This window comes from Cydia strobilella, chromosome 14, assembly GCF_947568885.1.
Source record: "Cydia strobilella chromosome 14, ilCydStro3.1, whole genome shotgun sequence".
Taxonomy (NCBI): domain Eukaryota; kingdom Metazoa; phylum Arthropoda; class Insecta; order Lepidoptera; family Tortricidae; genus Cydia; species Cydia strobilella.
In genome coordinates, this window is record NC_086054.1 from 15460398 (window position 1) to 15486064 (window position 25667).

Here is a 25667-nt window from a genome sequence, read left to right on the forward strand (position 1 = left end):
AAGGCAGATATGACCGCTAGGTGGCGCAAGCGCGACCAGGCGTCCATTCCGTAGCGGTGCGCGTCAACTACTATGGCTAGACACGACAATTGGTGTGGGCCGCATGTACTTGTAGCGACGCGAGGAAATCGCGGAGTGAGCCACGCCTGCCGGCGGACAGATAATCAGTGGGCCCCTTAACAAGGCTGTGTTAGGCAACTAACAGCCAGTACCAAGGCAAAAAATTAAAAACATATCAAGAAGTAGGTAACTGAAGTAAAACCACTAATTAATATAAAGAAGTTTTTATTTTAGAATTTCCAAAATAACCTATTTGGGAACACTCCGCACGGAGCACCCCTAAAACTTTGTACAAAACAGTGGAGTCCCTGTTGCATGCAATTTTGTAAAAAAATAAGTCTGAAACTCCATGACATTGTATTTACATTTAAAATGTGCTTTTCAAAGCATTCAAATCAATAGTTCTTACTTAGTACTTGGATATACAGTTAACAGCAGAAGTTGTTAAGCGGGCGAGATGTTCAAAATTACCTCGACTCTTAATCTCTTAACAATAAAGTCGCGTCAAGATCATTTTGAACTCCTCGCCCGCTTAGCAACTTCTGCTGCTGCACCACTCCCAAGTTGTTGACTATCAAAAAGTTGCTATGCAATGTATTTTTTTATGACAAATTAGTGTAATCACTAATCAAACTGTAATTTTTGTAGGTATCAGCCGGGTCCACACAAAGCGAGCATACGCGCGAGGCAAAACGGCCGGTGTAGACGTGCCTCGGCCGAGGCGGCGCGCGCGAGGCATGTCTACAATTGCCTCGCTGGTATGCTCGCTCTGTGTGGACCCGGGTAGATACCGAAGTATACGTAGATACGTATACTTCGTTTTTTAGCATTAGAAAGAACTTCGCAGAAATAAGTATGAGGTTGAACCGCGCAATTTTTGCAGTCAAATTTTGAAGTAAATAAAAGTATTGGCCATGCTACATTAGATAATTCCATTATTATTAGCCTGATAAAAACTGCACGCCTATTTCTGTGGAGTTCTATCTAATGCTAAAAACGAAGTATATGATTTAAAAACAAAATTTGAATGTGAAACTTTATATAATGATACATTGATACATTAAAGTGCATTGGGATAACTTTGAATGGGGGGTAATTTTAAAAATTGCAGGTATCTACTAAACTTCTAGCACTTTATACTGTAGCAACGGTGAGCAAGATGCCTTGATGACCATTGCAGAAGCGTAAGTGTTGCCAAAGTATGCAGTGCTCCCAATACAGTAAAATCTCGATAATTGCACTTTGATGGTCAGGTATACCCAGTAATCCGGCACTAAAATTGGGATACGAATGATCATTCTATGTCCTAATTTACTATGTGCGCTTACATTTTCACCCTCCAATCTCTTTATAAATGGTTAAGTTACTATGAATTTAGTATTTTCAAGTGTATTTCTACGACATACTAAAAAACACATCAATAATATGCAGATTTGTTCTAACTTCTAGTAATCCGGCTCTCTTGTGTCAGCATGTGCCGGATTAGTGATTGTACGTAGATATTAGCAATTTTCAATATTACAATTTCCGTAATTACCCCAATGTTTTTTTTTTAAAACAAAATGACAACAGTATACATGAGTTGCCACAAAGCTAACAGCAATTGATTAGAATTTCTTGCTACAATTGTATAAAAACTATAATAACCGACCATATATGTATTTACATAGTCACAGTAATACCTTTAACAATTGAGATAATAAAGAGGATAGTGGACGACAGTTCCATTCTCCATAAAACGTAGATATTCTCTATAATGTTATATCCAGAGAGGAAAATCGTGACTACGTTTGTATGGAGGAGCGGTCTCACGAGGTCGCCCCCTTTCCTCTTAAGGTCTTTACACTGTCGTTTTTGACCGGCAATTTTTTACCCATATTAAATCACATTTACAATCGGGTCTATCGCGAATTTATTTTGTTACCTTTATTTACCGATTTTTCGATTGTAAATGTGATTTAATGTGTTCAAAACGCGAAAGTTTTTAATGTTATAATTTTTTACCTTTTAAGATGCATTTTAAAGAATCGCTGGTAAATAATACGAGTGTATACATGACATTAGAAGAAAGTGTTTTTACAAATGAATAAGTAGTGATTGCCACTAAAACAAATAATACATATTTCTTTGTATAAAATAATTTGACGGCAAAAGTGATAGCTTTAATTTTCTATTTACCATTAACATGAGCAAATGCAAGACGGTACAATAGAAAAAAAAAATTGAGCTATGATGAGTATAGTTATTAATTTATTATCGTGAACACAGATTACAAAATTAAAAATTAAAACTGATTCTATATCACAATTTTTGGTTCAAACTAAATAAAAATAAGAAAAATGATTATATTTGTAAGGAAACTTAATGAAAACCTTTCACTCAATTACAATATTTGCAAACCTATGTATGAAATTGCGTCACGTTTTTCGAATCTCCATTTATTCGAATACATTCTTAAAAAACCGTGACATATATGAATCGTTGTCAAAATGAGTATGAAAAATAGGAATGCAAAATAACTAAAATATGGTATCATATACGCCTAAGCGACTCATTTAATCATTCAATTACATTCCCTTAAAACCATTCATTCAATAGTTTTCATTCACTCATTTTTATTGCCATAGCGAAATAATAGAGCTCGTCTTTTATTAAACCTAACTTTAAAAGCCCTAGATCACATGTTTATATTAATCTAAACATAGGTTTTCTTTGAATCTATAAAAATCGAAAACCTTGTGTTGTTTTACATAGAACACATTTTTGACAATTATTGAACAACTATATGTAATATTTATAATTGGTAGACACATTAATAATTTACAAGAATGTTATATTCTCGTACTAGAAATATTTACACAAAGATTAAGGAATAAAATATACAAAAACTATTAGGTTACTGACATTCGTATAAAATTAAAGTAAATAAATGGACACGATTTGTTTACTTATATAATTGCAAAGATTGCACACTTATCCGATTATCTTATGACACTTTCGGATCTATCTGCTGTTTTCACTTTTTATTTATAAACAGTTTTTGCCAAAAACATTGTAGGTGAAAGCTGTATCATTGCAGAAACTCGTCATCATCGCCCACCTGAAAAAAAGAGGTTCACGTTAAAAAAAACCGGACAAGTGCGAGTCTGACTCGCCCACCGAGGGTTCCGTACAAATATCGATGGCTGAAGTAGATGTCGCTGTACGGCCCTCAAAAGTTGACGGCACAATAGTACATTACTACAGAGGCCGGGAAGGAAGGGGTTGCCGGCCGAATAGAATATACGGCCGAACGTAGTGAGGCCGGATAGTTATGAGGCCGACAACCCGTTTTCACGCCGATGTATGTATAGTGCTTTTCTCAAACGTTTAATATGGGTATATAGTTTGTCAAAGGACTGTCTTATTTCAAACATAGAGAGAATCATACTATCTTTGTCTTACACTAGTACTAAACCCAAAAGAAAAGGATGAGTATAGTGTGGTGACTACAACTCCACACTACCAACTTCTCCAGCGGGCCCGAAGTCAGGCGACGGCGAGAGCGGCCGGCAGCCTGGCGGTCCCTGGCTGTGACGTCACGCCCCCACCGCGGCGCGGCCGCCCGGAGCTCAGTGCGTCGCCTGCGCTTGAACAGAGGCTCCCAGAGATTCGCACTAAACGCACGCCGCTTTTCTCCGCGTTATCGCTAGCCTCTGCTTGCGCGCGTTACGCTAACAACAACTATAATAATTGTACATAGCTTCTTTCTGTCGCCTAAACTTCTTCCGCTCTTTGCACGCGTTTGTAAACTACGTTTCTTAATTATTATAAACTTTATATGGATCTCCGAGTTTGATTTCTACACCGCTGAATAGGAATCCATATTGGTGACCGCGCGACGTTTTAATACGCGATGTCGGACACGGAGCGCGAGAAGACAGAGGAGCCAGCGGGCGGGGCAAAGGTTAAACCGCCGGCCAAGAAGGTAAACGTGGCCGCGGCTCCCTCGTCGGATAATGACGTCGCGGAACCTTTAGTGTACGGCGCAGTGAATCGAGTTGCTGTTCGTTTGCCCCCGTTCTGGCCAGATGACCCAGAAATTTGGTTCGCCCAGGTGGAGGCGCAGTTTGAAGTTACGCGTACGAAGACCGACTCCACTAAGTCGCCTAAACTTCTTCCGCTCTTTGCACGCGTTTGTAAACTACGTTTCTTAATTATTATAAACTTTATATGGATCTCCGAGTTTGATTTCTACACCGCTGAATAGGAATCCATATATAGTTTTATTTGTTCTTATTTACTAACAAGATTTGCTTGACCAACTATATATATCAATTAAATATCGTTTTTTTTTTACTAGGAGTATTTCAGCTTCCAGCGTAGCAAAACCGTCTCGAGTGATGCGGAAGGGTCCTGGATTTTCCCCAGGCTACCATCCCCCCACACAGTCCTACCGCTCGAATGGCCATAGTGCCATAGAGCCCGTCAGGTTCAAAACAAAAAAAATGGCTGAATGCCATGATGCTGTGCCACAATTAGCTTCATGCATGAATTTATTTTTATTTTTGGATTCATAATTTATATCGTTGGAACACCGGAAATTATTTTGAGCGGTTGAAACGCTCATAATTTTTGGCGCGAATTCGACAGAGCGTGATGACGTCACACGTTGGGCGGCCCAACTGACGTTTGCTACTAAGACACTAATCTGTCGAACGCGTGACGTCACGTGGCGTTTCGAGCGTTTCGCTCACTAGCTTTTCGCGGGCAAATTTTTGTACTTTTTATTTATACTTAATTTTAAGTAATTAAATGGTAATTTAAAATCGGAAATGCATTTGTAACATGATATAATGGTAACAAACATCCGAATAAAACATATTTCGTTCAAATATAAACTTCATGCATGAGGCTGTGATATGTGTGAAATAGAAATTAAAAAAAAGCCACTTCCCGGCCTAGGCCTGCAACTTTGTATGAAATTTCATTACAGACCTCTCGTCTAGCCGGGCCTGAAACGTGATACTTCCCAGCCTAATATAAAGAACGTAATATCAATATTACATATCATGTTTGAGAAAAATAAATAATTGTACTATACAGAAGGTTCATTCTCTAACATAACGGGTCTATTACGACAGATATGACCGCAAGGTGGCGTAACGCGAGCAGGCGTCCGTTCCGTAGCGGGTCGCGGCAACTACTACTGCTAGACACCAAAATTGGTGTGGGCCGCATGTACTTATTGTAGCGACGCGACGAAATCGCGGAGTGAGCCACGCCTGGTAGAGGAGCCATTTGACATAGATTATAACCACAAAGTAATAGTATTATCATACAGAACGGCCACGCACCGCCCCGCCCCGATTCGAATGGCCTCGCCCCGCGTCACCAGATTGACGACCTTTTGCCGACCGAGTACTATTTTTACAAGCTTTTTATTAACTTGCAATGTGCCTATGTAAGTATGTATGTAACATGTTTGTAAGGGTCAAATCTTGCAAGTTAAATTTGACCCACTTCCCGGTTTCCGTTGAAGCTGAAAATTTGCATACATATGTAAATCGTGTGACAATGCAATATTATGGTACCATCGAGCTGATCTGATGATGGAGACAGGAGGTGGCCATGGGAACTCTGTGATAAAACAACGCAACCTAATTGTGTTTGGGGTTTTTAGAATTGTCTCGGTGAGTATTAGTTGTTTGTGGAAAGTAAAGTACAGTCAGCGATAAAAACTTGTACCAAAAATGATATTTTTGCCAAAAACTTATTAAGCAACTTACTCACACAATGACGCATGCCGCGTGTACAGACGTGCCGTTCGCACATAGAAACGCGAGTTATTTTTGATGTATAGCGTGTTCGCCCTGTGTTATTTATAACTTAGATTGCTTAACTCACTTGCATGAAGTACTCAAATTCGCTCCGGTGGCAGCTGCCCTCGGCCGAGAAAGTAAACTTGTGGAACGTGCCGTCTTCACATATGACTGGAAAAACAAAGTTTCGTGTTTATGAATTATCCCTTGTCCAGATAAAGTTCGCGCCAAGAATCTCGGGATTGGCGAGAGGAGACAAAAGTGGAAGTGGAATTCACTGTCAACGCGTAAGTCTCGGTAGCTCAGTTGGTTAAGCGGCGCGCTGGCACAAAACCAACGTTGGCAAAAGAAACTTCCTACAAAACCGAAGTTCGACAGCGATTCAGGGACGAAACATGCTGTCCCTTTCTTATGTATGTGGTACCATTAGGACAGGCCGGCGGCGGGTTGGTCAACGACACCTTCTCGTAACTCATGAGGCCCTGGTACCTGCTCCGCGCTAAATTAAATTTTGAGACAGTATTTTTCTCGATTTTGGCCACCGTAGCCTATGGAGACCAACAAGCAACGCTAAGCGGTTTTCGTATCTATGGATATTGCTATATTAAGGATGTCGCGCGTTTCTGACTTATGAAGCAATCGTTTCTACTATACAACCTAAAATAATTAATTAATTTGAGCTATCGTTTTGTTTCGTCCTCTTGACCGCGGCGAGTTGTGATTGGTCAATTTCATTATAGTTTATTAAACCGTTTCGAAATGTTTATTATAGTTGAGTTGGGAGGCCATACATGAAAAGTACCCAATTACAGTTTGGTATACACATTCAACCATTACAGTCGACGAGTAGAAAACTTGTTTTTTTCTACTCATCGACTATAATCTGTGTATTACAACTTAACACACAACACGCATATAACACTACAACCTTACTCTTTTCAACGTTAGATAGTCTATAGTCTATGGCACTTGCGACTCAAGCATAATTTTATCGATACGGTTTAGTCAATTATAAAAAATTTGAAAATAGAACTTTATACATTTCGATAAAATATTTCTTGTTTAAGGAGACTCTCGATTCAATGCAAATTAGCCTACTTAAACACGCTTCTGCGTCGCATCTGCTTTGTGATTGGTTGGCCAACAAAAAAAAATGTAGTAGAAACAATCGCTTCATAAGTCAGAAACGCGCATGTGACACCCTTCATATAGCAACATCCATACCTTACGAAAACCGCTTAGCCCTGCATGTTAGTCCCCATACGCTACGGTGGCCAAAATCAAGAAAAAAACTGTCTTAAAATTGAATTTAGCGCGGAGCAGGTACCAGGGCCTCATGAGTTACTCGGAGGTGTCGTTGACCAACCCGCCGGGGGCGCCGGGCCCGGCGGCCGGGGCGCGTGTAAGTATGAAGATATCGCGGGCTGCGGCAGCTCGCGTATCTTAGCTGTATACTTTTGGTTTGTTTACCTATATGATTCTACTAGTTGAAAATATTATTTTTTTGTCTCGTAGAAAAAGTATTGTATACAATAGTGATATAATAGTGATATAAAGTATCTGGGCGTTACGCTTGATGAAAATCTTAATTTCAAAAAACACATCGAAATAATGTCTACTAGAGTCAGAAAGGTGATATTTATTATGAAGCTGCTACGAAATTCTGCTACGAGGGAATTGCTTAAGATTGTATACACTTCGATATGCGAATCCATCCTGTCTTACTGCATTGGCGTGTGGGGTGGCTCCACTAGCTCTGCACTACTGCCTCTCGAAAGGGCCCAAAGGTTTGTGCTCAAGGTCATGCTTGGGAAGCCTCGGTGGTTTTCAACGGTCACCCTTTATAAAGACGCGGATGTTCTTAGTGTGAGACAATTATTGATCCTACGAGTTGCAACTCACGTGCATCGAAAAACTATAAATTCCGAAGAATATCTTACCCTAATCCGTAATCGAATCTTCAAAGTTCCTACTCCCATCACAAAATCCGCATTCGCGAGGCGTTTGCCTAACTCCCTGCATCCTTATATTTACAATACAGTAGTAAAGGCCTGCAACATATCTAAAAAGTCTCCTCTTGAAGCAAAATTCGTAATTAAGAACTGGTTGAAAGGTCTTAACTACAGTCAAACTGAAATGCTGCTGAAGGTCGTCACCTAATCACTTACGTATGCTAACAATCTCTGTAGCCTTAATACATGCGCAAGCCAACACACACTCACACACATACACACACACACACACACACACACACATACACACACACACACACACACACACACACACATACACACACACACACACACACACACACACACACACACACACACACACACACACAGAGACAAAGTTTTTCTTTAATTTTCTTTCTTTAAATTACTTAATTTCTTTAATTATTACTTCTATTAATGTCACCTAGTTTTTTACTTAACCTTTGGTTGTTTAATGCGAACCCGGCTACCACGTGATTGCCTAGTGTGGGGCCACTGGATATTGTCGAATATTATTAAGGTTTTTTCTTTTAAATAAATATATTCTTATTCTTATATTCTTATTCTTATAATCAAGCTTTTCAATCTCGTACCTTACTTAAGCAACTCAGCAAGCTTCGTTGCTTAAACACGGTACTCGACTGAAAAGCTCTCTATTATATCACGATTGTATAAAATACTTTTTCTACTCGTCGAGTATAATCTATGTATTACGACTTCATATGCGACACTACAACCTTACTCTTTTCAACGTTGGATAGTCTATGGCACTTCCGACTTAAGCATAAGAATTTTATCGATACGGTTTAGTCAATTATAAAAATTTTGATAATAGAACTACATACATTTCAGTAAAATATTTCTTGTTTAAGGAGACTCGATTTAATGCAAATTAGCCTACTTTAACACGCTGCTGCGTCGCATCTGCTTTGTGATTAGTTAGCCAACAATTGCTTCATAAGTCATAAACGCGCATGTGACACCCTTCATATAGCAACATCCATATCCTACGAAAACCGCTTAGCGTTGCTTGTTAGTCTCCATAGGCTACGGTGGCCAAAATCGAGAAAAAAACTGTCTTAAAATTGAATTTAGCTCGGAGCAGGTACCAGGGCCTCATGAGTTACGAGGAGGTGTCGTTGACCAATCCGCCGGGGGCGCCGGGCCCGGCGGCCGGGGCGCGTACGAGTATGAAGGTATCACGGGCTGCGGCAGCTCGCGTATCTTAGCTGTATACTTTTGGTTTGTTTACCTAAGTATATGATTCTACTAGTTGAAAGTATTATTTTTTTGTCTCGTAGAAAAAGTATTGTATACAATAGTGATATAATCAAGCTTTTCAATCTCGTACCTTACTTAAGCAACTCAGCAAGCTTCGTTGCTTAAACACGGTACTCGACTGAAAAGCTCTATTATATCACGATTGTATAAAATACTATTTATTCTCGACAAACGAGCAGACTCGCCTGGTAAGCGGTCCCCGGAGCCTACGAACACTCACCAACAGCCTGGTCGTCCCCCGCGAAGGCGCACAGCGCGCGCGTGTCGGGCGCGGCGCCGGCGGCCGCCACGTGCGCGTGCGCGGAGCTGCCGCGCGCCGCCCACACGTGCAGCGTGCCCGTGTCCGACACGCAGCATACGAGAGTGCCCCCGGGGTTGAACTTTATACTGTCATCAAAATTCATAAATACATGTGTCGTTTTCATGCAAAAGGTACCACATTGTCGCTTGCCATAAGGACGCTCTGACAGGTTTTTCGTATAGAGGTACAAGCAATTTTCGTAATGGTAAGCGACAATGTGGTACCTTTTGATTGAAAACGTCACATATATGCGTTTTAATTTTTGTAATTTTTTAACCATCGATTAGTCCATGCTGTTATTGAAAAGAGGCCATCAAAAATATCTGAGAAGCTATTAATTTAGTTTAAATTCATGTACTTGAAAAAGAGCAAAAATATTTCAGAACACGTTCTTACCAATAAACGTTAGCGTAATCAGACCCCCGCCTCAGTTCGTGCAGCATTTGCTTCGACGCGGTATCCCACAGCCGTATGATGGTTCCCCTCGCCGACGCCGTAGCCAGCTTCGCGCCGTTTGCCGAGAGACCTATGCATACTAGCTCGCTCTGATGGCAGCCTAGGACCGCTGGGGAGCTCGATTGGGCACCTTTTACCGCCCGGGACACATCCTAAAAAAAAAAGTTTTATTTAGTTTTTGACGTCAAACTGACTTATAAATATTGTTTGGCACCTCCACCCCACCTGACTTATAAATGTTGGCACCGCAAACTGTCTCTTAAATTTTGTTTGGCACCTCAAACTGTCTTATATATTGTTTGGCACCTCAATCTGTCTTTTTTATGTCGTTTGCCACCTTAAACTGTCTTACAAATGGTATTTGGCACTTCAAACTGTCTTACAAATGGTGTTTGGCACCTCAAACTGTCTTACAAATGTTGTTTGGCACCTCAAACTGTCTTATTAAATGGTGTTTGACACCTCAAATTGTCTTATAAACGTTGTTTGGCACCTCAACTGTCCCTTATATGTTGTTTGGCACCTCAAAGTGTCTTTAATATGTTGTTTGGCACCTCAAACTGTGTTATTAAACGGTGTTTGGCACCTCAAATTGTCTTATAAACGTTGTTTGACACCTCAGCTGTCCCTTATATGTTGTTTGGCACCTCAAACTGTCTTATATGTTGTTTGGCACCTGAAACTGTAGCTTACCAGCAGCTGCGCTGAGCCTTTTCTCGGCGCAGGCGCGGCGAGCAGCGCTGCCCCCGACTCGGTGGATAATGCGCACAGGGGACGCGAGCCGGTTGGAGTCCTGACTAGAGCGACCCGTTGCAGCGACGGCAGAGACAGGACTTGTATGCTTGACGACAACACTACTGCCACTCTGAAAAAGACATGATTTGTATTAATAACTGACTTTAAAAAATACTGTCCGCGCGCCAATTCCGTGCATTCGGAGGTCGAGGAAGTGGGGGGGTGTGCGCCGCGCCCGTACGTACAAAATGACACCACTCTGTCATGACGCCCAACATTCTTAACATTCCTCAGCCGTGCACGGAATTCGCGCGCGGACATTAGTTTGAAATGCCATCATTTTATGATCTTCATCAGCAGTTTTACCAAATGATGCTTTCCGAGAGTAAATGCTTGAGCTAGTATAAAAAAATATCGATACGAGTATGACTGTAGGCGCGTTTATAATATTTGAAGCTATCCCTCAATTTCCCAGCCGTTTTCGAGATATATGGGAACATACATAAAAAAAACAAAGTTGAGAACCTCCATTGATAAATATGCAATAAAATAAGTATTCACCCACTTCCACAGTTTATACCTTAAGTTTAAAATAATGAGATAGATTGTTTATAAGTTTTAAAAAGTAGTTTAATTTAGATTAGCTTATTTATATTTGTAAGTCCTATATTATCTGTCTTTTTCGTATCACCTTATTGATAAATCTCCTGGAATTTCCTAGAGTTCACTACACAGGCTTACCCTAGTGTGAGGGCTACTGCCAAATTGTAATATTTGTAAATGAAACTGACCCTTGTCTTTATCTTATATTTCATCTATGCCTGGTAACGAAATAAATTTTTGTATTTTGTTTTGTATTTGTATGTTAAACGCTATGTGTGTTATCTTAACTAAATTAAAAGTTCATTTGACTCACGGTGGTGTGATCCAGGAATAATATGAGGCATTTTCTATGAATACCAGGAATGATATGGGACCTGGCGATGGCGCTTACGACGCACAGCGTCGCGCGGCATTGCATTTATATCGGAGCATCGTTAATAATGGCGTAAGAGCCATCGACAATAATGTCCCTTTTTTTTTAAATACCACATATGCATGACTTACACGTAGATAAGTCCGCATAGTCTGAAAGTGTTTGTTCTATTTATAACTATATATATTACAATAGTAATGAACAGTGCACTTTAGATCAATGAAAATGGGTCACTTCGTACAGTAATGTATGTCTAAAGTTAATAGATTTCATTGGTTTTGAGTCTACATGATCTACACGTGCTGTGGACATCCAAGTGTTTAGTGATAACAATAAAATAACAATAGAAATGATAGAAACACGTTTTATCTATGAAACCGTTTCAAACAACACAAAACATAGTCTTGACTATAGCCATCATCAACAATATCTGGACTAGACAGATGCTCAAAAATATCTGCACACACACTATAAGTAGGGGAGACCTAGGTGAGTTGTGACAGAGGAGAGTTGAGACATCGCCGATTTTTTGGAATCTATTATACTCGCCCTCAACCAAAATGACGACTGAGGCCATAAAACTCGAGGCAGGGCTAATAAAGCTCGGCGGTCGTAGTGATGGCAATATGTCGATTACGAAGTGTTTTAAACGTCGATGTAAATCTATTTTATTTTAGTTTCACTGTAATTGCCCAATTATTTAATGATTTTTGTCTGTATACATATTATAAGTTAGTAAATAGTAGCGTAGTTAACCTTTTTATACTTCAATTTTACACTTCTATACCTTAAATAAAGAAATAGTATAAATTATTTATTTGAAATATTATATGCACATGTTTTTAATTATAATGTTACACCGTATTTCCCCTTTAATTATAATAATATTGAATTCATGCACAAGAAATGTACCTATTCACTCACTTAACTTATCGACAATATCGACATTCCTTTATGTGGGTTTACTACCTGCACTAATGGTCTCCGCTCGCTCCGTGCAATACAATGAGAAACTGATAACGCGAGCTCAAGGGTTTTATTGCCCTAGTCGTCATCTTGGTTGAGGGCGAGTATAACTAACAACGTGGTCGCAATAGCGGGCGTTTGTTAGTTAAAGTTATAGTCGGACGTTTTTAAAATGTCGGAATCCACTTAAGGGATTACCTGCCGATGAATGCCATTGTTGTCTTTTGTTAAGCCCAACCGCTAATTGCCTGTGCAAAATGGAATGCAATAACAACAAAAGATTCCATACAGATAACTATTTATTTTATATTTATATTTCTTTGTTGTTAATATACTTTTTGTATGTTAAGTTTACCACGAATAAATGCGATGATTTCTGATAACAACCTTATCACTAGAAGAATAGAGTTAAAATAACAATAGCAGGTATTCGAATTTAGAATTGATAGAAGTTTTTGGAATGCAGGGCCGTACCTGACTTTAACAAAATTTCACACCTGGTGGTATTTTCATGTTTAACTTCCAAAAGGTCGTGGGCTTAACAAAAGATAACAACGGCATTCATCGGTAGGTAATCTTTTAAGTGGATTCCGATATTTTAAAAACGTTCGACTATACTAGCTAACAAACGCGCGCTGTTGCGAGCTCGATAACGGTTAATAGTTTCCAAACCGACGATGTCACAACTCTCCTCGGTCTCCCCTACTATAACACCATGACAATAGATTCGTGTATAAATATGTACGATTGTACACGTGTGCCTATTGATGATATCGCTATCTTAAAAAAATATTGTGACAAATTTCAAGAGAACACAACAACGATGTACGAGAGGGCGATACATTACACTCGAAGCGAACCGAAAGTATTATTTATAATAAAATTGAAAAAATATCTGATCAATATATTTAGTAAGAAATATAGAGAAAGTTACTAACATCCCATTCATTATTTTAGATATTCATTCACATAAGTCTTGGCAGTTTACACCTACGAGAGGTCTAATGTACTATTAGATATAACGGCCTTTTAAAATATAGGTAAGTAAATTAAACAATCTAGTTACAATATTATATTGTATTTAAACTACTAGGTTATTCGGCTAAGGTCTCCTTATCTTATCGACGCTTTACGACGAAGCGTGAGCGATGTGTGAGAAAAATCAATTTACTTATTGGTGATTGCAGAAATACCAGTAACACAAGTGCCAGAGAAGCATCAGCCAGGAGGGATCGTTCGTCTGCCACACACGCGACAAAAAAGAGGATAATTTTTCACTCGATCACTGTTGGTGCTGTCCCATCCTGCATAACAATGAAGCGGCTATTTACGCATAATGGCAGCAAAACTATCCACGCGCGCCTCCGCAAAGATTGTTGACGCCCTGCAGTAGCAAGGGAGCCCCATCAGCACCCTAAACGCATTATTATACTATACTCGCAGGGCACTGTGCGTGTAGTTCACCCACAGGCTACTGGTGTAAAAATATCTACATAATGTAACCTTTACTGCTGAGCTACAAGGGCAATCATGTTCGCTTTCACAGCCAGTGCCCAGCGCTCCTTTTCGACGCCGGCACCGTCCTTGAGGGAGGTAATCATATGTCCCAGGCAGTGGCGTAACTAGGGGTGGGGGGGGGGGCAGAGGAGGCAAGTGCCCCGGGCGCCATCCAAGGGGGGCGCCAAAATGGGCAAAAGGCAGCAGCGGGGAAACTTTTGTCAGTCGTCAGGGGGCGCAAATTTGGTGATTGCCCCGGGCGCCATATCCTCTAGCTACGCCCCTGGTCCCAGGTATTTAAAACTGTCTACCAACGTAAGCGGGTTGTTGTTTAGTTGGTCCCAGGGGTCGGAAACCGGTATTTGCTCCATACAAAAATACCGGTATTATTACGTTCTTTTTCGTTCTTTTGTTTATAATTTCATTTTTAATGGAACGTTTTAATAATGCAAAATTGTTTCCTAAATACATGATTCAGTCCTACGTAATGAGCATAAAATTTTTTAAAATATTGGGCTATTTCGGGGTTTTTAAAAAATACCGGTTCCGAGCCCTGGTTGATCCATATGTCACAGGCAAAACTGTCTACCAACTTAAGCGGGTTGTTGTTTAGTTGACAATGGGACTGTTGATGGACATTTACCTCTGTTCGCTCTTCACAGAGAGAGAATACTGAATGAGTATTTGAGACAAGGAATCTTTGTTACTGAAAACTGTTTAATAATACAAAGATTTCTTGTCTCAACACAGGCAAAGTAAATCGAAGGCCAGGCAATCTGAACGCCTGCTACGATTACGTCTAGATTAGGCGTTTCAAACTTCCGTGTATGCGTTTTGCATATAAAATAGGCATTTGAAACGTAAATAATATAAGCTTTGTTTTTGCTAACGCTAATATTAACATAAGATTAAAATTCCAAATGCTTCACAATGTCGGTTATGGATTAAGTGCACTGTATGTGTTGAACAATATAATAAAAGTACCATAATAAATGTACCATTTTCAACAAAAAGGGTACTTATTGGCGCTATTTCCATATAGCTTCAATTAGAAATCGACCTTATCGACAAGCAACAATTTGGTACCTTTTGGTTGAAAACGTCACAAATGTTCGTACGAAGTAAACGGTTTTGACGGTCGGAAACGGTCTTTTCAGTGTACAATGTATCACATATAATGTATCGCACTTTGCATAAAGCTATCTGGTTCAGTCAACGTTTGGGTAGCGAAATAGTACCTATTTTATACAATAGTGATATAATAGAGAGCTTTTCAGTCGAGTACTGTGTTTAAGCAACGAAACTTGCTGAGTTGCTTAAGTTAAGGTACGAGATTGAAAAGCTTGATTACATCACTATTGTATACAATACTTTTTCTACGAGACAAAAAAATAATACTTTCAACTAGTAGAATCATATACTTAAGTAAACAAACCAAAAGTATAGTTAAAATACGCGAGCTGCCGCGACCCGCGATACCTTCATACTCGTACGCGCACCGGCCGCCGGGCCCGGCGACCCCGGCGGGTTGGTCAACGACACCTCCTCGTAACTCATGAGACCCTGGTACCTGCTCCGCGCTAAATTCAATTTTAAGACAGTTTTTTTCTCGATTTTAGCCACCGTAGCCTATGGAGACTAACAAGCAACGCTAAGCGGTTTTCGTAGGATATGGATGTTGCTATATGAAGGGTGTCACATGCGCGTTTATGACTTATGAAGCAATTGTTGGCCAACCAATCACAAAGCAGATACGACGCAGCAGCGTGTTTAAGTAGACTAATTTGCATTGAATAGAAATATGTTACTGAAATGTATGAAGTTCTATTTTCAAAATTTTTATAATAAGTCGTAATACACAGATTATACTCGACGAGTAGAAAAACGAATTATGTTTATCCGGAAATAGGTATGTACATATTTATATAACAAAGCGCTATTTTGTAGCTGCTAATAATTACATTATGCAAATTATAATCCCCGCTACCAATGCCAAATACGTATATTTTGTGGATTTGTATTACTATTACTACGCATCACGCAATGCTGCGTAGCTGACATCATTTATGATTTTAGATTCCATTATTTTAATTTGAGTTAACAATTGTTACAAATTTTTAAGGTGCGTTTTAGACCAATACTTTTGTTATTTTTTTTATATCGAGCGAAAGTCAAGAAATCTGGTTTCGAAACGATGAAGGTACAAACAAGGGCTCAAGATTGCTAATAAAATTTTTAGCAACCGTATCTAAAAAAGCGCTACAATTTTTCAAAAACGAATCTACTGCACCTTAAGCTAGCCAATGGTCTCGAGACTGCGGACCGCAAAACTGTCAATTTAGTCCGTGTAAAGCGGAGGACTGGCTACGGCCCTTTGGTCCAAAATGTGACCCCTGTTAATCAGAAAACACTCATCTCGCTGCGCTCACAGCGCCCGTACATTGGCGACTTGAAAAGCACCCCGGCCTGGACTGCTCTTTGCTGGTCGTCCAGCAACAGCAACGCGCAAGGCCGTCTCGCCTTGACCACTAGGAGCCAGTTGGTGCGAAACACAATCACGGAGAGGGACACGTCGCCGAACTCTGCCTAGAAATAGGCTACAGATCTAGTAATACTCACTTATCACGCCGCGCTCGTAGCGCCCGTATTGGCGACTTGAAGAGCACCTCGGCCCGGAATGCCCTTTGCTGGTCGTCCAGCAACAGCAGCGCGCATGGCCGCCTCGCCTTGACCACTAGGAGCCAGTTGGTGCGAAACACCATCTCGCAGAGGGACACGTCGCCGAACTCTGCCTAGAAATAGGCTACAGATCTAGTAATACTCACTTATCACGCCGCGCTCGTAGCGCCCGTATTGGCGACTTGAAGAGCACCTCGGCCCGGAATGCCCTTTGCTGGTCGTCCAGCAACAGCAGCGCGCATGGCCGCCTCGCCTTGACCACTAGGAGCCAGTTGGTGCGAAACACCATCTCGCAGAGGGACACCTCGCCGAGCTCTTCTTTGCCTAGAAATAAACCATAGATCAAAAGTAAGGAAGCTAAGCCAGAATAATTTCGTTATTTTATTTTATTTGTTAAGAAACAAACTGTCTCGTATTTGTAACATTAGGTACAAGGGTAGTTAGTAATATTGTACACTTACAGTTTCCTTAATTAAGTTTATGTAAACCTAAACATTAAAGCATTTAATTTGAAAGTATCTAATATCTATATGAATTATCGATTTCAATCGTTAATAACAATTAAAGGTGTGTTAATAAATAGTACCAGAAAACTTGCAGTTATGTAAAAACAATACTAAAAACAATAGGTATGTAGAACAATATGTAAAAACAATATTATGTCTGTTGAATACATTTTAAGGATAATCGCTTGAAGTAACATAGTGTTATTGACTCGCATAATTATATAGCTGTCATCATGGACAGCAATATACATATACATACCTAATAGCGTCCTCACCTTATAATATCCTAAGGCTTTAAATATTTGAAGTACTTATGTAAAAGGGAAGCCTTTACTTAGAGAACCTTATAAGCTCCTGATTTGACCTCCATATACCATTTCAGTCAAATCTGAATAACATGTATAGTGGTGTAATCTGGTCTCCTGAGCATTATTTTGCAAGGACCTATTCGACTTGCATTAATAAGGCCCACTTGCACCATTCCACTAACCCGGGGTTAACCGGTTAAACCTGGAGTTACCATGGTGACCCGTTTAGCGCGGGTTAGCGGGGGGGATTTTTTTGGTGTAATTAATTGATATAATAAATAACAGTCATAAAAATGGTAAATTAAATGACTCGCAAAAAATAATACTAAAAACCGCTTATTTTGATTATAACTCGCATACCAAATTTAACCTTAAGATATCATTACTCTTTAGTATTCAACTGTGGCAATAGCAAAATAACATTATGCTTTGTTACGTAGGTATTAAGAATTGACGCATTTATTAAACACAAACATGATAATGATAACATAATGATATACTGTCACGATTTTCGCTCAATTGTTTGACCAAATACGACTTTTTAGGGTCCAAAGGGTAAAAACGGGACGCTATTACTAAGACTCCGCTGTCCGTCCGTCTGTCACCAGGTTGTATCTCATGAACCGTGATAGCTAGACAGTTGAAATTTTCACAGATGATGTATTTCTGTTGCCGCTATAACAACAAATACTAAAAACAGAATAAAATAAATATTTAATTGGGGCTCCCACAAAACAAACGTGATTTTTTTGCCGTTTTTTGCGTAATGGAACGAAATCCTTCGCGCGCGACTCCGACTCGCACTAAGATAAGATAAGATACATTTATTGATAAAATTGTACAAATTTTACACGTCAATTCAGCCATACTATAATATACAATGTCAACCATATAATTATAATAAATTTATACTACGTTACAATATACAATTTGTGTTCGTAGTTCTATTGATAAAGTTCATTATTACAATTATTATATTTATTATTCGTTATTACAATTATTATATCTATATCTCAGTTTTTTATCTAATGTCAGGGCTTATTACACTTCCTTAAAATAAATTCATTCACACTGTAGCAACACAGGTCAAGCAACATTTTTTTAATCTTATTGTAAAATATTTTATCGCTCGCCGAGGTAATTATGTCACTAGGTAGGGTATTATAGATCTTGACACCTAGGACAGCGAGTGACTTTCGAGCTTTAGCGAGTCTGCGGTGCGGGACAAGTAGCAGGTGTGCACCACGGGTATTTCTACCATGACACTGACCGCGCGTTGGGTATTGTTTAAGATTAGACCTCACGTGTTGGCAGGCCATCAATATGAAGATACAAGGCAGAGTTAGAATTTTATGCTGCTTAAATAATGCTTGGGCTGGATGATCGTAGGGCTTACCAGATATAATTCTAAGAGCACGCTTCTGTAGTTTAAACGGTCTGTCACAGTCTGCTGACGTACCCCATAGTTCGACACCTTGGGTTAAAATTGAGTGAAAGTACCCGAAATAGGCAGTTCTGAGGTTGTCAGGTGTCAGGGTGGGTGCCAGTCTGGATAAAGCAAAACAGGCAGATGCTAACTTGTCGCAAACTGCGTCTATATGGGGTGACCATGTCAAACCTGAATCCATCGTGAAGCCTAGATATTTCACCTGATCAACTTGAGGTAAGTTAATATCATTTATAACAATATTAAATTGACATTCGTTACTTTTACGCAGTTGGAAGTGCATAATGTTAGTTTTGTCAATGTTCAGTTGCATGCCGTTAGATAGGAACCATTGGGCAATCTTATGCATAACTTCGTTCGCTTTTACTTTTAAATTATTAAAATTCTCTGCGTTAATTATTATGCATGTATCGTCAGCAAACATAATGTATTCAGGTTCCGAACATGCAGTTGTTATGTCATTAACTAACGTTAAAAAAAGGTTATTCCCCATTATGGATCCCTGGGGGACAGAACAACCCCCGATGGGCTCGAGATTTGATTTTGCACCGAGAACGGAAGTACTCTGCTGTCGATTAGACAAGAATGACGCAATTGTGCTCAAAAAATGTCCTTCGAAGCCGTAGCGATTTAGCTTTTTTAAGAGCAGGGCATGATCGATCATTTCGAAGGCGCGCGACAGGTCGCAGAATATCGCTGCTACCTGCCGCCCGCCCTCGAGGTGCGTCATCACCCGGGTGAACACATCGCGGGCCGCATCCCTCGTTGACCGGCCCGCCTGGTAGGCGTATTGCTGCCTATTTAAAAGGTTATTTGAGGTGAAATGCTGCATTAGTCTTGCACTCAACAAACTTGGCAAGTTTTTCCTTTAATATAAATTGTAATGTCAGCCGTCTTTGTATCTGACTGTACAAATGTTTTGCATATTGCCCTGCATACTTTCAATAAAAAGCCGTGTCAGAAATTAGCCAAGTGTCAACGACCGACTATATTTAGCTTGGCACAGATATTTTGAATGAAGTGTTATCTATGTCTGCGCATTGGATCTGTTAGGGATTAGGGAGCGTGCATAAACTGTAGGGGGCAGCACAGGAGATGTCAGATTTTTGGCGCGAGGCGTAAATGTGTAGTTTATGCTTCCAAAGTAGCCCACAAGATGGCAGCACTTGCTTTGGCGTGAAGTGTCAATGTACATGTTTATGATTCCGATTCAGGCCACAAGATGGCAGACCCGCCAACGCGCACGGTCCCTTTGAGAACTGCAAGCCAACTGCACCGTCGGCATGCAGTTCCCATACAAGTTGCAGTCGGGTTGCAGTCTGTAGAGTCAGTGCGGAAAGAGAAGAGTCGTGGAATGTAAGGGAGCATATCAGTGGCGGATTTGCCCTAAGAACAAGTAGGCCCGGGCCTAGGGCGGCAAGACGTTAGGGGCGGCAGCAAGCAAGATGAGTGCTGAGAAAGGGGCGGCTAGTAGTTAATATTACTACAGGCACGCACCGCCCCGCCCCGACTCGAATGACCTCGCCCCGCGACAGCAGATTGACGGCCGTTTGCCGGCCGCTCAGTCAATGATACCTACTGACAGACCCCGTTTACCCTATTCTGACAGAATGTAACTACGGAACCCTACACTGTGCATGGCCCGAACGATTTTATCTATTCTAGTTTTAAACAACTATTGACGTCGAATATATATTATGCGTAAAGCGATTTAAAATGGAGATTATGCACAACACCACCACAACACAATTCCATCGGTAAACAGTAGGTATACCTACTCATAATTTTAACACAGAAAAACACTGCACAGTATACTATTTGACTATAGGCACCTACATCCAATTTTTCAGTAGAAAAAGATGCGAAATTAAAAAATTATGTACAAACTAAATTGATTTTCTTGGAATAAATATAATAATTATACTTATTTTATCCCCTTATAGAAGCACCCCAATACCCAGAATACTAGTTATATTACGGCCATTTTTTATTTTTTTGTCAGATTTTGATAGAAATTGGTAGGTTTTAAAAGCTCCTTATTCTGGTCAGAATAAACACGAAATTAAAATTTGAAACAAAAAATTTTTTTTACATACATTTGTATGAAAATTCCCATTGAGTTACGGAAAATTCCATACGTTTTCCGTAACTCAATGGAAGATTTTGTAGGACGTAGAGTGAAATTGCGCTTGTTGTACAGAATAAGGAACACTATCTATCCACCAAATTTTATCAAAATCTGAGAAAAATAAAAAAAACTCGAACTCCCGCACGAAGAGTTCCGTACCATTACGTAAAAAACGACAAAAAAATTCAACAGTCTAGATAACGGTTCATGAGTACAGCCTGGTGACAGGCGGGCAGACAGACAGACAGCGGAGTCTTAGTAATAGGGTCCCGTTTTTACCCTTTGGGTACGGAACCCCAAAAATTACCAATTAATGACAAAAATACCCGCCATTTGACGTTTCTCTTGGGACCCGTTATAGGTATTTTAAGTATAATGAGTGAAGATCGTGTTAGTTTAAATTAATATACCTAACCTTAACCGTGTCAGCATAGAGTAACTTATACTAGAGCGGTACTGTCATAGTAAATTTTGTAACCCCAGTAAATTCACTGCCATCTGTCGACACACTTTAAAACTAAAAATGAAGATTTATAAAAATAAAATAAAATGTATTTAAATATGGATAAATGATTTTTTTTATTTGCATTAATTATTTTTATGATTTTGACCCATGTTCTTTCACTGATATGCGTTAAAATTCTTAAATAACAAACGAAACCGTCAACGCCATCTATACGACTGTAGGCAAAAGCTAGTAGCGCCCTCTGAACGAGAATCAAATTTTCTTGATTTTCGAGGCACATTTTTTCCTTAGACTGTATCCATCTATTACGGAGTTATATCTATCTTTGGTTTCAGTTAGGTTGGTAGTTCCGTACCCAAGGGGTAAAACCGGGACTCCACTGTCCATCTGTCTGTCTGTCCGTGTGTCTGTCACCCGGCTGTATCTCATGAACCGTGATAGCTAGTTGAAATTTTCACAGATGATGTATTTCTGTTGCCGCTATAACAACAAATAGGTACTAAAAACAAAATAAAATAAATATTTAAGTGGGGCTCCCATACAACAAACGTTTATCTTATGCCGTTTTTATGCGTAATGGTACGAACCCTTCGTGCGCGAGTCCGACTCGCACTTGGCCGGTTTCTAATTTTATTTTTAACTCGAGAATTTCTGACAGAGAGCTTGTAGTCAATTCATTTGATGCCATACGGATAGAAAGAATAGTTCTCATTCCATAGTATTGGTCCTTATTATTATATGATTAAGGTCGAATTTAGATAACAAGATTTAGAAATAATAAAGTGTTTTCCTCAATAAAATGAGTCATTTCGCGAGTGATGCATGACCCTAAGTAACCCCTTTATAATTATGTTTTAAAAACTAAAAACAGAAAGATTCAATAAAGGTTAACAATATTACTGATATAGTCTCTGCAACCATTGGAGGAGCATTGACATTTTAATGATTAAAGCGAGGCTTAGACTAGCAAGAACATGCATGCAAATTGCAATTCACGTTACAGTAAGGTAAACTGTATTCAAAAGTTTGATCAGATGCCGTAATGCAATGAAATTTGAGTGCAAATTCTTGCTAGTCTAAACTCTAAACCCCGGTTAAAAATTGATATGACCAATACCGAAATCGCGAAAAAAATGTTGGCTGTTCCATAGAAATCAGCGGCATCACATCAGCCGAGAGTATGAAACAGCCAAATTTTTTTTCGCTATTTCGGCATTGGTCCCATAATAAAAGTTGTTCAGTATGACCTATAATATCACTACGTAGTATGAACGGTGGTTAAAATTTCACCCTGTATACAGGATGGCTAAAAAATAAGTGTTTTGGGATTACACTGAGCAACTTTTACTATGGGGCCAACCACGAAATCGCGAAAAAAAATTTACCCTCCCATAGAAAACCGACCAGCCAAAATGTATGAAAAAGCCAATTTTTTTTTCGCGATTTCGGGGTTGGTTCCATAGTAAAAGTTGCTCAGTATAATCCCAAAACCTCCCTAGCAACGGGAATGCACTTGTTCCAGGGGCCCGTTTCTCAAAAGCTTGTAACTTGTAATACAAGCGGATGTCACTTTTTGACAGCTTTTGTTAGAAAGGGACTTCCACTTGTATTAAAAGCTACAAGCTTTTAAGAAACGGGCCCCAGATCTACAGCAGAGACATAGTATAAAAAAAAACTAAAGTAAACTTACTGTAATGTGCTTTCTCCACGAGCGGTTCCACATTGTAGACGCGCAGGCCTGATGTGAGGCAGCAAGTGAAGCAGCCTGCAACAGAACATTTACTGATCGCCATCATGTTTGGGCTTGGCAAAAACAACTGATAAATAAATACAAAAAAAAAAAAATATGGGACAATTTTACACAGATCAACCTAGGGCCCGTTTCTCAAAAGTTTGTAACTTGTAATACAAGCGGATGTCACTTTTTGACAGCTTTTGTAAAGCGAGGTTTAGACTAGCAAGAACTTGCATGCAATTTTCATTACATTGCGGTATCTGATCAAACTTTTGAATGCAGTTTACCTTAGTAGTCGGCAATGTAACGTAAATTGCATGCAAGTTCTTGCTAGTCTAATCTTCCCTTTAGAAAGAGACTTCCCCTTGTATTACATGTTACAAGCTTTTGGGAAACGAGCCCCCAGGTTTACAGTAAGCTCAATAAGGCTTGTGTTGTGGGTACTATACGACAATACATGTATTAATATAGGGGTGTATAAGTGTGTTATAAATTTAACATGTGTATCCATATTGGGAGACTTATCTACGAGTAGTGTGACTACTTAAAAACAGCAAATCAAAATATTTAATAAAATAATTTGATATGTTCACAGTTCTATCATCTGAGTTGAGCAGTAGGTCAGTACCTATATAACATTTACGGAATATAATATTATCATTCGCTTTTTAGCGATAAGACCGCCTGTTGTTTACCTCTACTTCTGCTGCTGTTTTCTTTTTGTATTGTTTTTTTTATTGAGGTGTGCAAATGCAAAAGTAACTCGGTCTTTCTGTTACCTCTTCACGCATAAACCACTGAACCAATTTAGAAGTTTGATTTGAAGATAGTTTGAGGCTCGGGAAAGGGATTTTTTATCCATAGGCAGGTCTGCTCATTCGGTGTGCCTCGGGCAAGGCATGTCTCCACCGACCAAGCTGCTTCATGTGGCAATTTCCTGTGAGGTAGCCCATTCTATGTGGATGCACCTAATTATCATCATTCCACACCAGCAAAGTCACGGGCAGACGCTAGTAAACTATAAACATCACTAGCTCCCAGTCCCAGTCTGCCTGTGACCACAAACGTAACGTCACTTTCGAAACGTCAGGCCATAAATAAACGTAAGTTTGTACGCGATTAAGTCCTGTGTTAGTTTTAAAATTATCACTAGCTCCAACAACCTCATATAATAGTTTGCTGGAAACTCGAAATAAAAAAGCAGAATCAGTTATATTTGTTACAATTAAATTATGGCATCTGATTGTGATATTTTAAGTCTGTTGTTGGTATCCGAAAACACTAACAACATTTTAATCAAACGGCTAGTTATTTCGCTTTATAACTCTGGTCCGAGACAAATAGAAAACCTTTTGAACACATTATTTTTTAAACCGTAACATATGGCATGCAAAATTATAATAGCAAATTAACAATAGCCTGACAGGATATAAAACTGGAATAAATATGTATGTGTCATAGAACACAATGAAATAAATTAACCTTGATTCATCTAACGCGTTAGCGCGCTCTAACCTCATAAGGAACCTAAATAAAAATACATAACAATAGTTCCTTGACGTAAGTAAAGTACGTAAACAGAGATAGTTTACACACAAGTGTGTACCTAGTGTGTAACAAAATTCAAAACAATAGTGGGGTAAGCAAATGCGCGTAGGAGCCACTAAAAATAATAACACGTGGAGTGTATGATGGTGATAAAGCGTGGCCACAGCGTGGCGTTACGTTTGCAACCAAATACCATCTCAAACTTCAATATGTAACGTGTAAGACCGCGTTTTAGGACACAATTAAAACATTCACACACTCATCACGCACCAACATAATATCACCAGAACATAAGAACCGTATTGAAGAACAAAGAAGGTGATCGAACTAGGAAGTGTCACATCACAAACCTTGGTCCTGGTTAAACCCCAGGCTAGTTATCCCGCTGCCGCTCCGCCGCGCCATTGCTCTTTGACAATGAATTTATCATAAACATCGAGTTTCTTTATCAGTGGACATTTTCACACGAATAATTTAATACGCACATTTATTATGTACATGTTCCCTGTGTGTGATACACAGCTGATTTGATGACTTATGACAGAAAAACAACGCGGTGTTGAAAGCGTGAATATAGATGTGTGGCAGATTAAAGTTGCCAGTGTAAGAATTAAATTTATCCTAAAAAAACTAATTCAAGAAGTTCCAAAATGAACAATTATTTTGTGTTAAAACATGGCATGACATAGTGACATGCAGATTGTCATTACAAAAAAATATATATAACTTCAAAAATGTTGTCGTCTTCCCTTTTCGAAGAAATTATCACACAGATAAAGTTTTTGG

General features: G+C 39.4%; 1 protein-coding gene across 2 annotated transcripts; it reads right to left on the minus strand.

Annotated features, from left to right (window-relative positions):
• Positions 1–268: 268 nt before the first annotated feature.
• LOC134747277 (WD repeat domain phosphoinositide-interacting protein 4-like) lies at positions 269–25436 on the minus strand. 2 transcript variants are annotated; one of them, XM_063681898.1, is made up of 8 exons: positions 25232–25436; positions 23289–23363; positions 16890–17067; positions 10584–10755; positions 9831–10042; positions 9354–9520; positions 5947–6032; positions 269–3160 (listed from the first exon to the last, which is right to left on the minus strand). In XM_063681898.1, the coding sequence occupies exons 1-8, from the start codon at positions 25284–25286 to the stop codon at positions 3131–3133; spliced, it is 975 nt and encodes a 324-aa protein (XP_063537968.1). In that variant the 5' UTR covers positions 25287–25436; the 3' UTR covers positions 269–3130. The 2 variants fall into 2 exon arrangements, with proteins under 2 accessions (XP_063537968.1, XP_063537966.1); XM_063681896.1 differs by lacking the exons at positions 16890–17067; positions 23289–23363; positions 25232–25436 and adding an exon at positions 16684–16858.
• Between the last annotated feature and the right edge of the window lie 231 nt (positions 25437–25667).

Excerpts from the sequence above, each read along its gene's own strand:
- LOC134747277 (XM_063681898.1), bottom strand. The coding sequence starts at position 25,286 with ATGGCGCGGCGGAGCGGCAGCGGGATAACTAGCCTGGGGTTTAACCAG. Across the intron at positions 17,068-23,288 it reads CGTGGAGAAAGCACATTACA|GCAAAGAAGAGCTCGGCGAG; the intron begins GTAAGTTTACTT and ends GTTTATTTCTAG. Across the intron at positions 9,521-9,830 it reads GATTACGCTAACGTTTATTG|TATAAAGTTCAACCCCGGGG; the intron begins GTAAGAACGTGT and ends TTTTGATGACAG.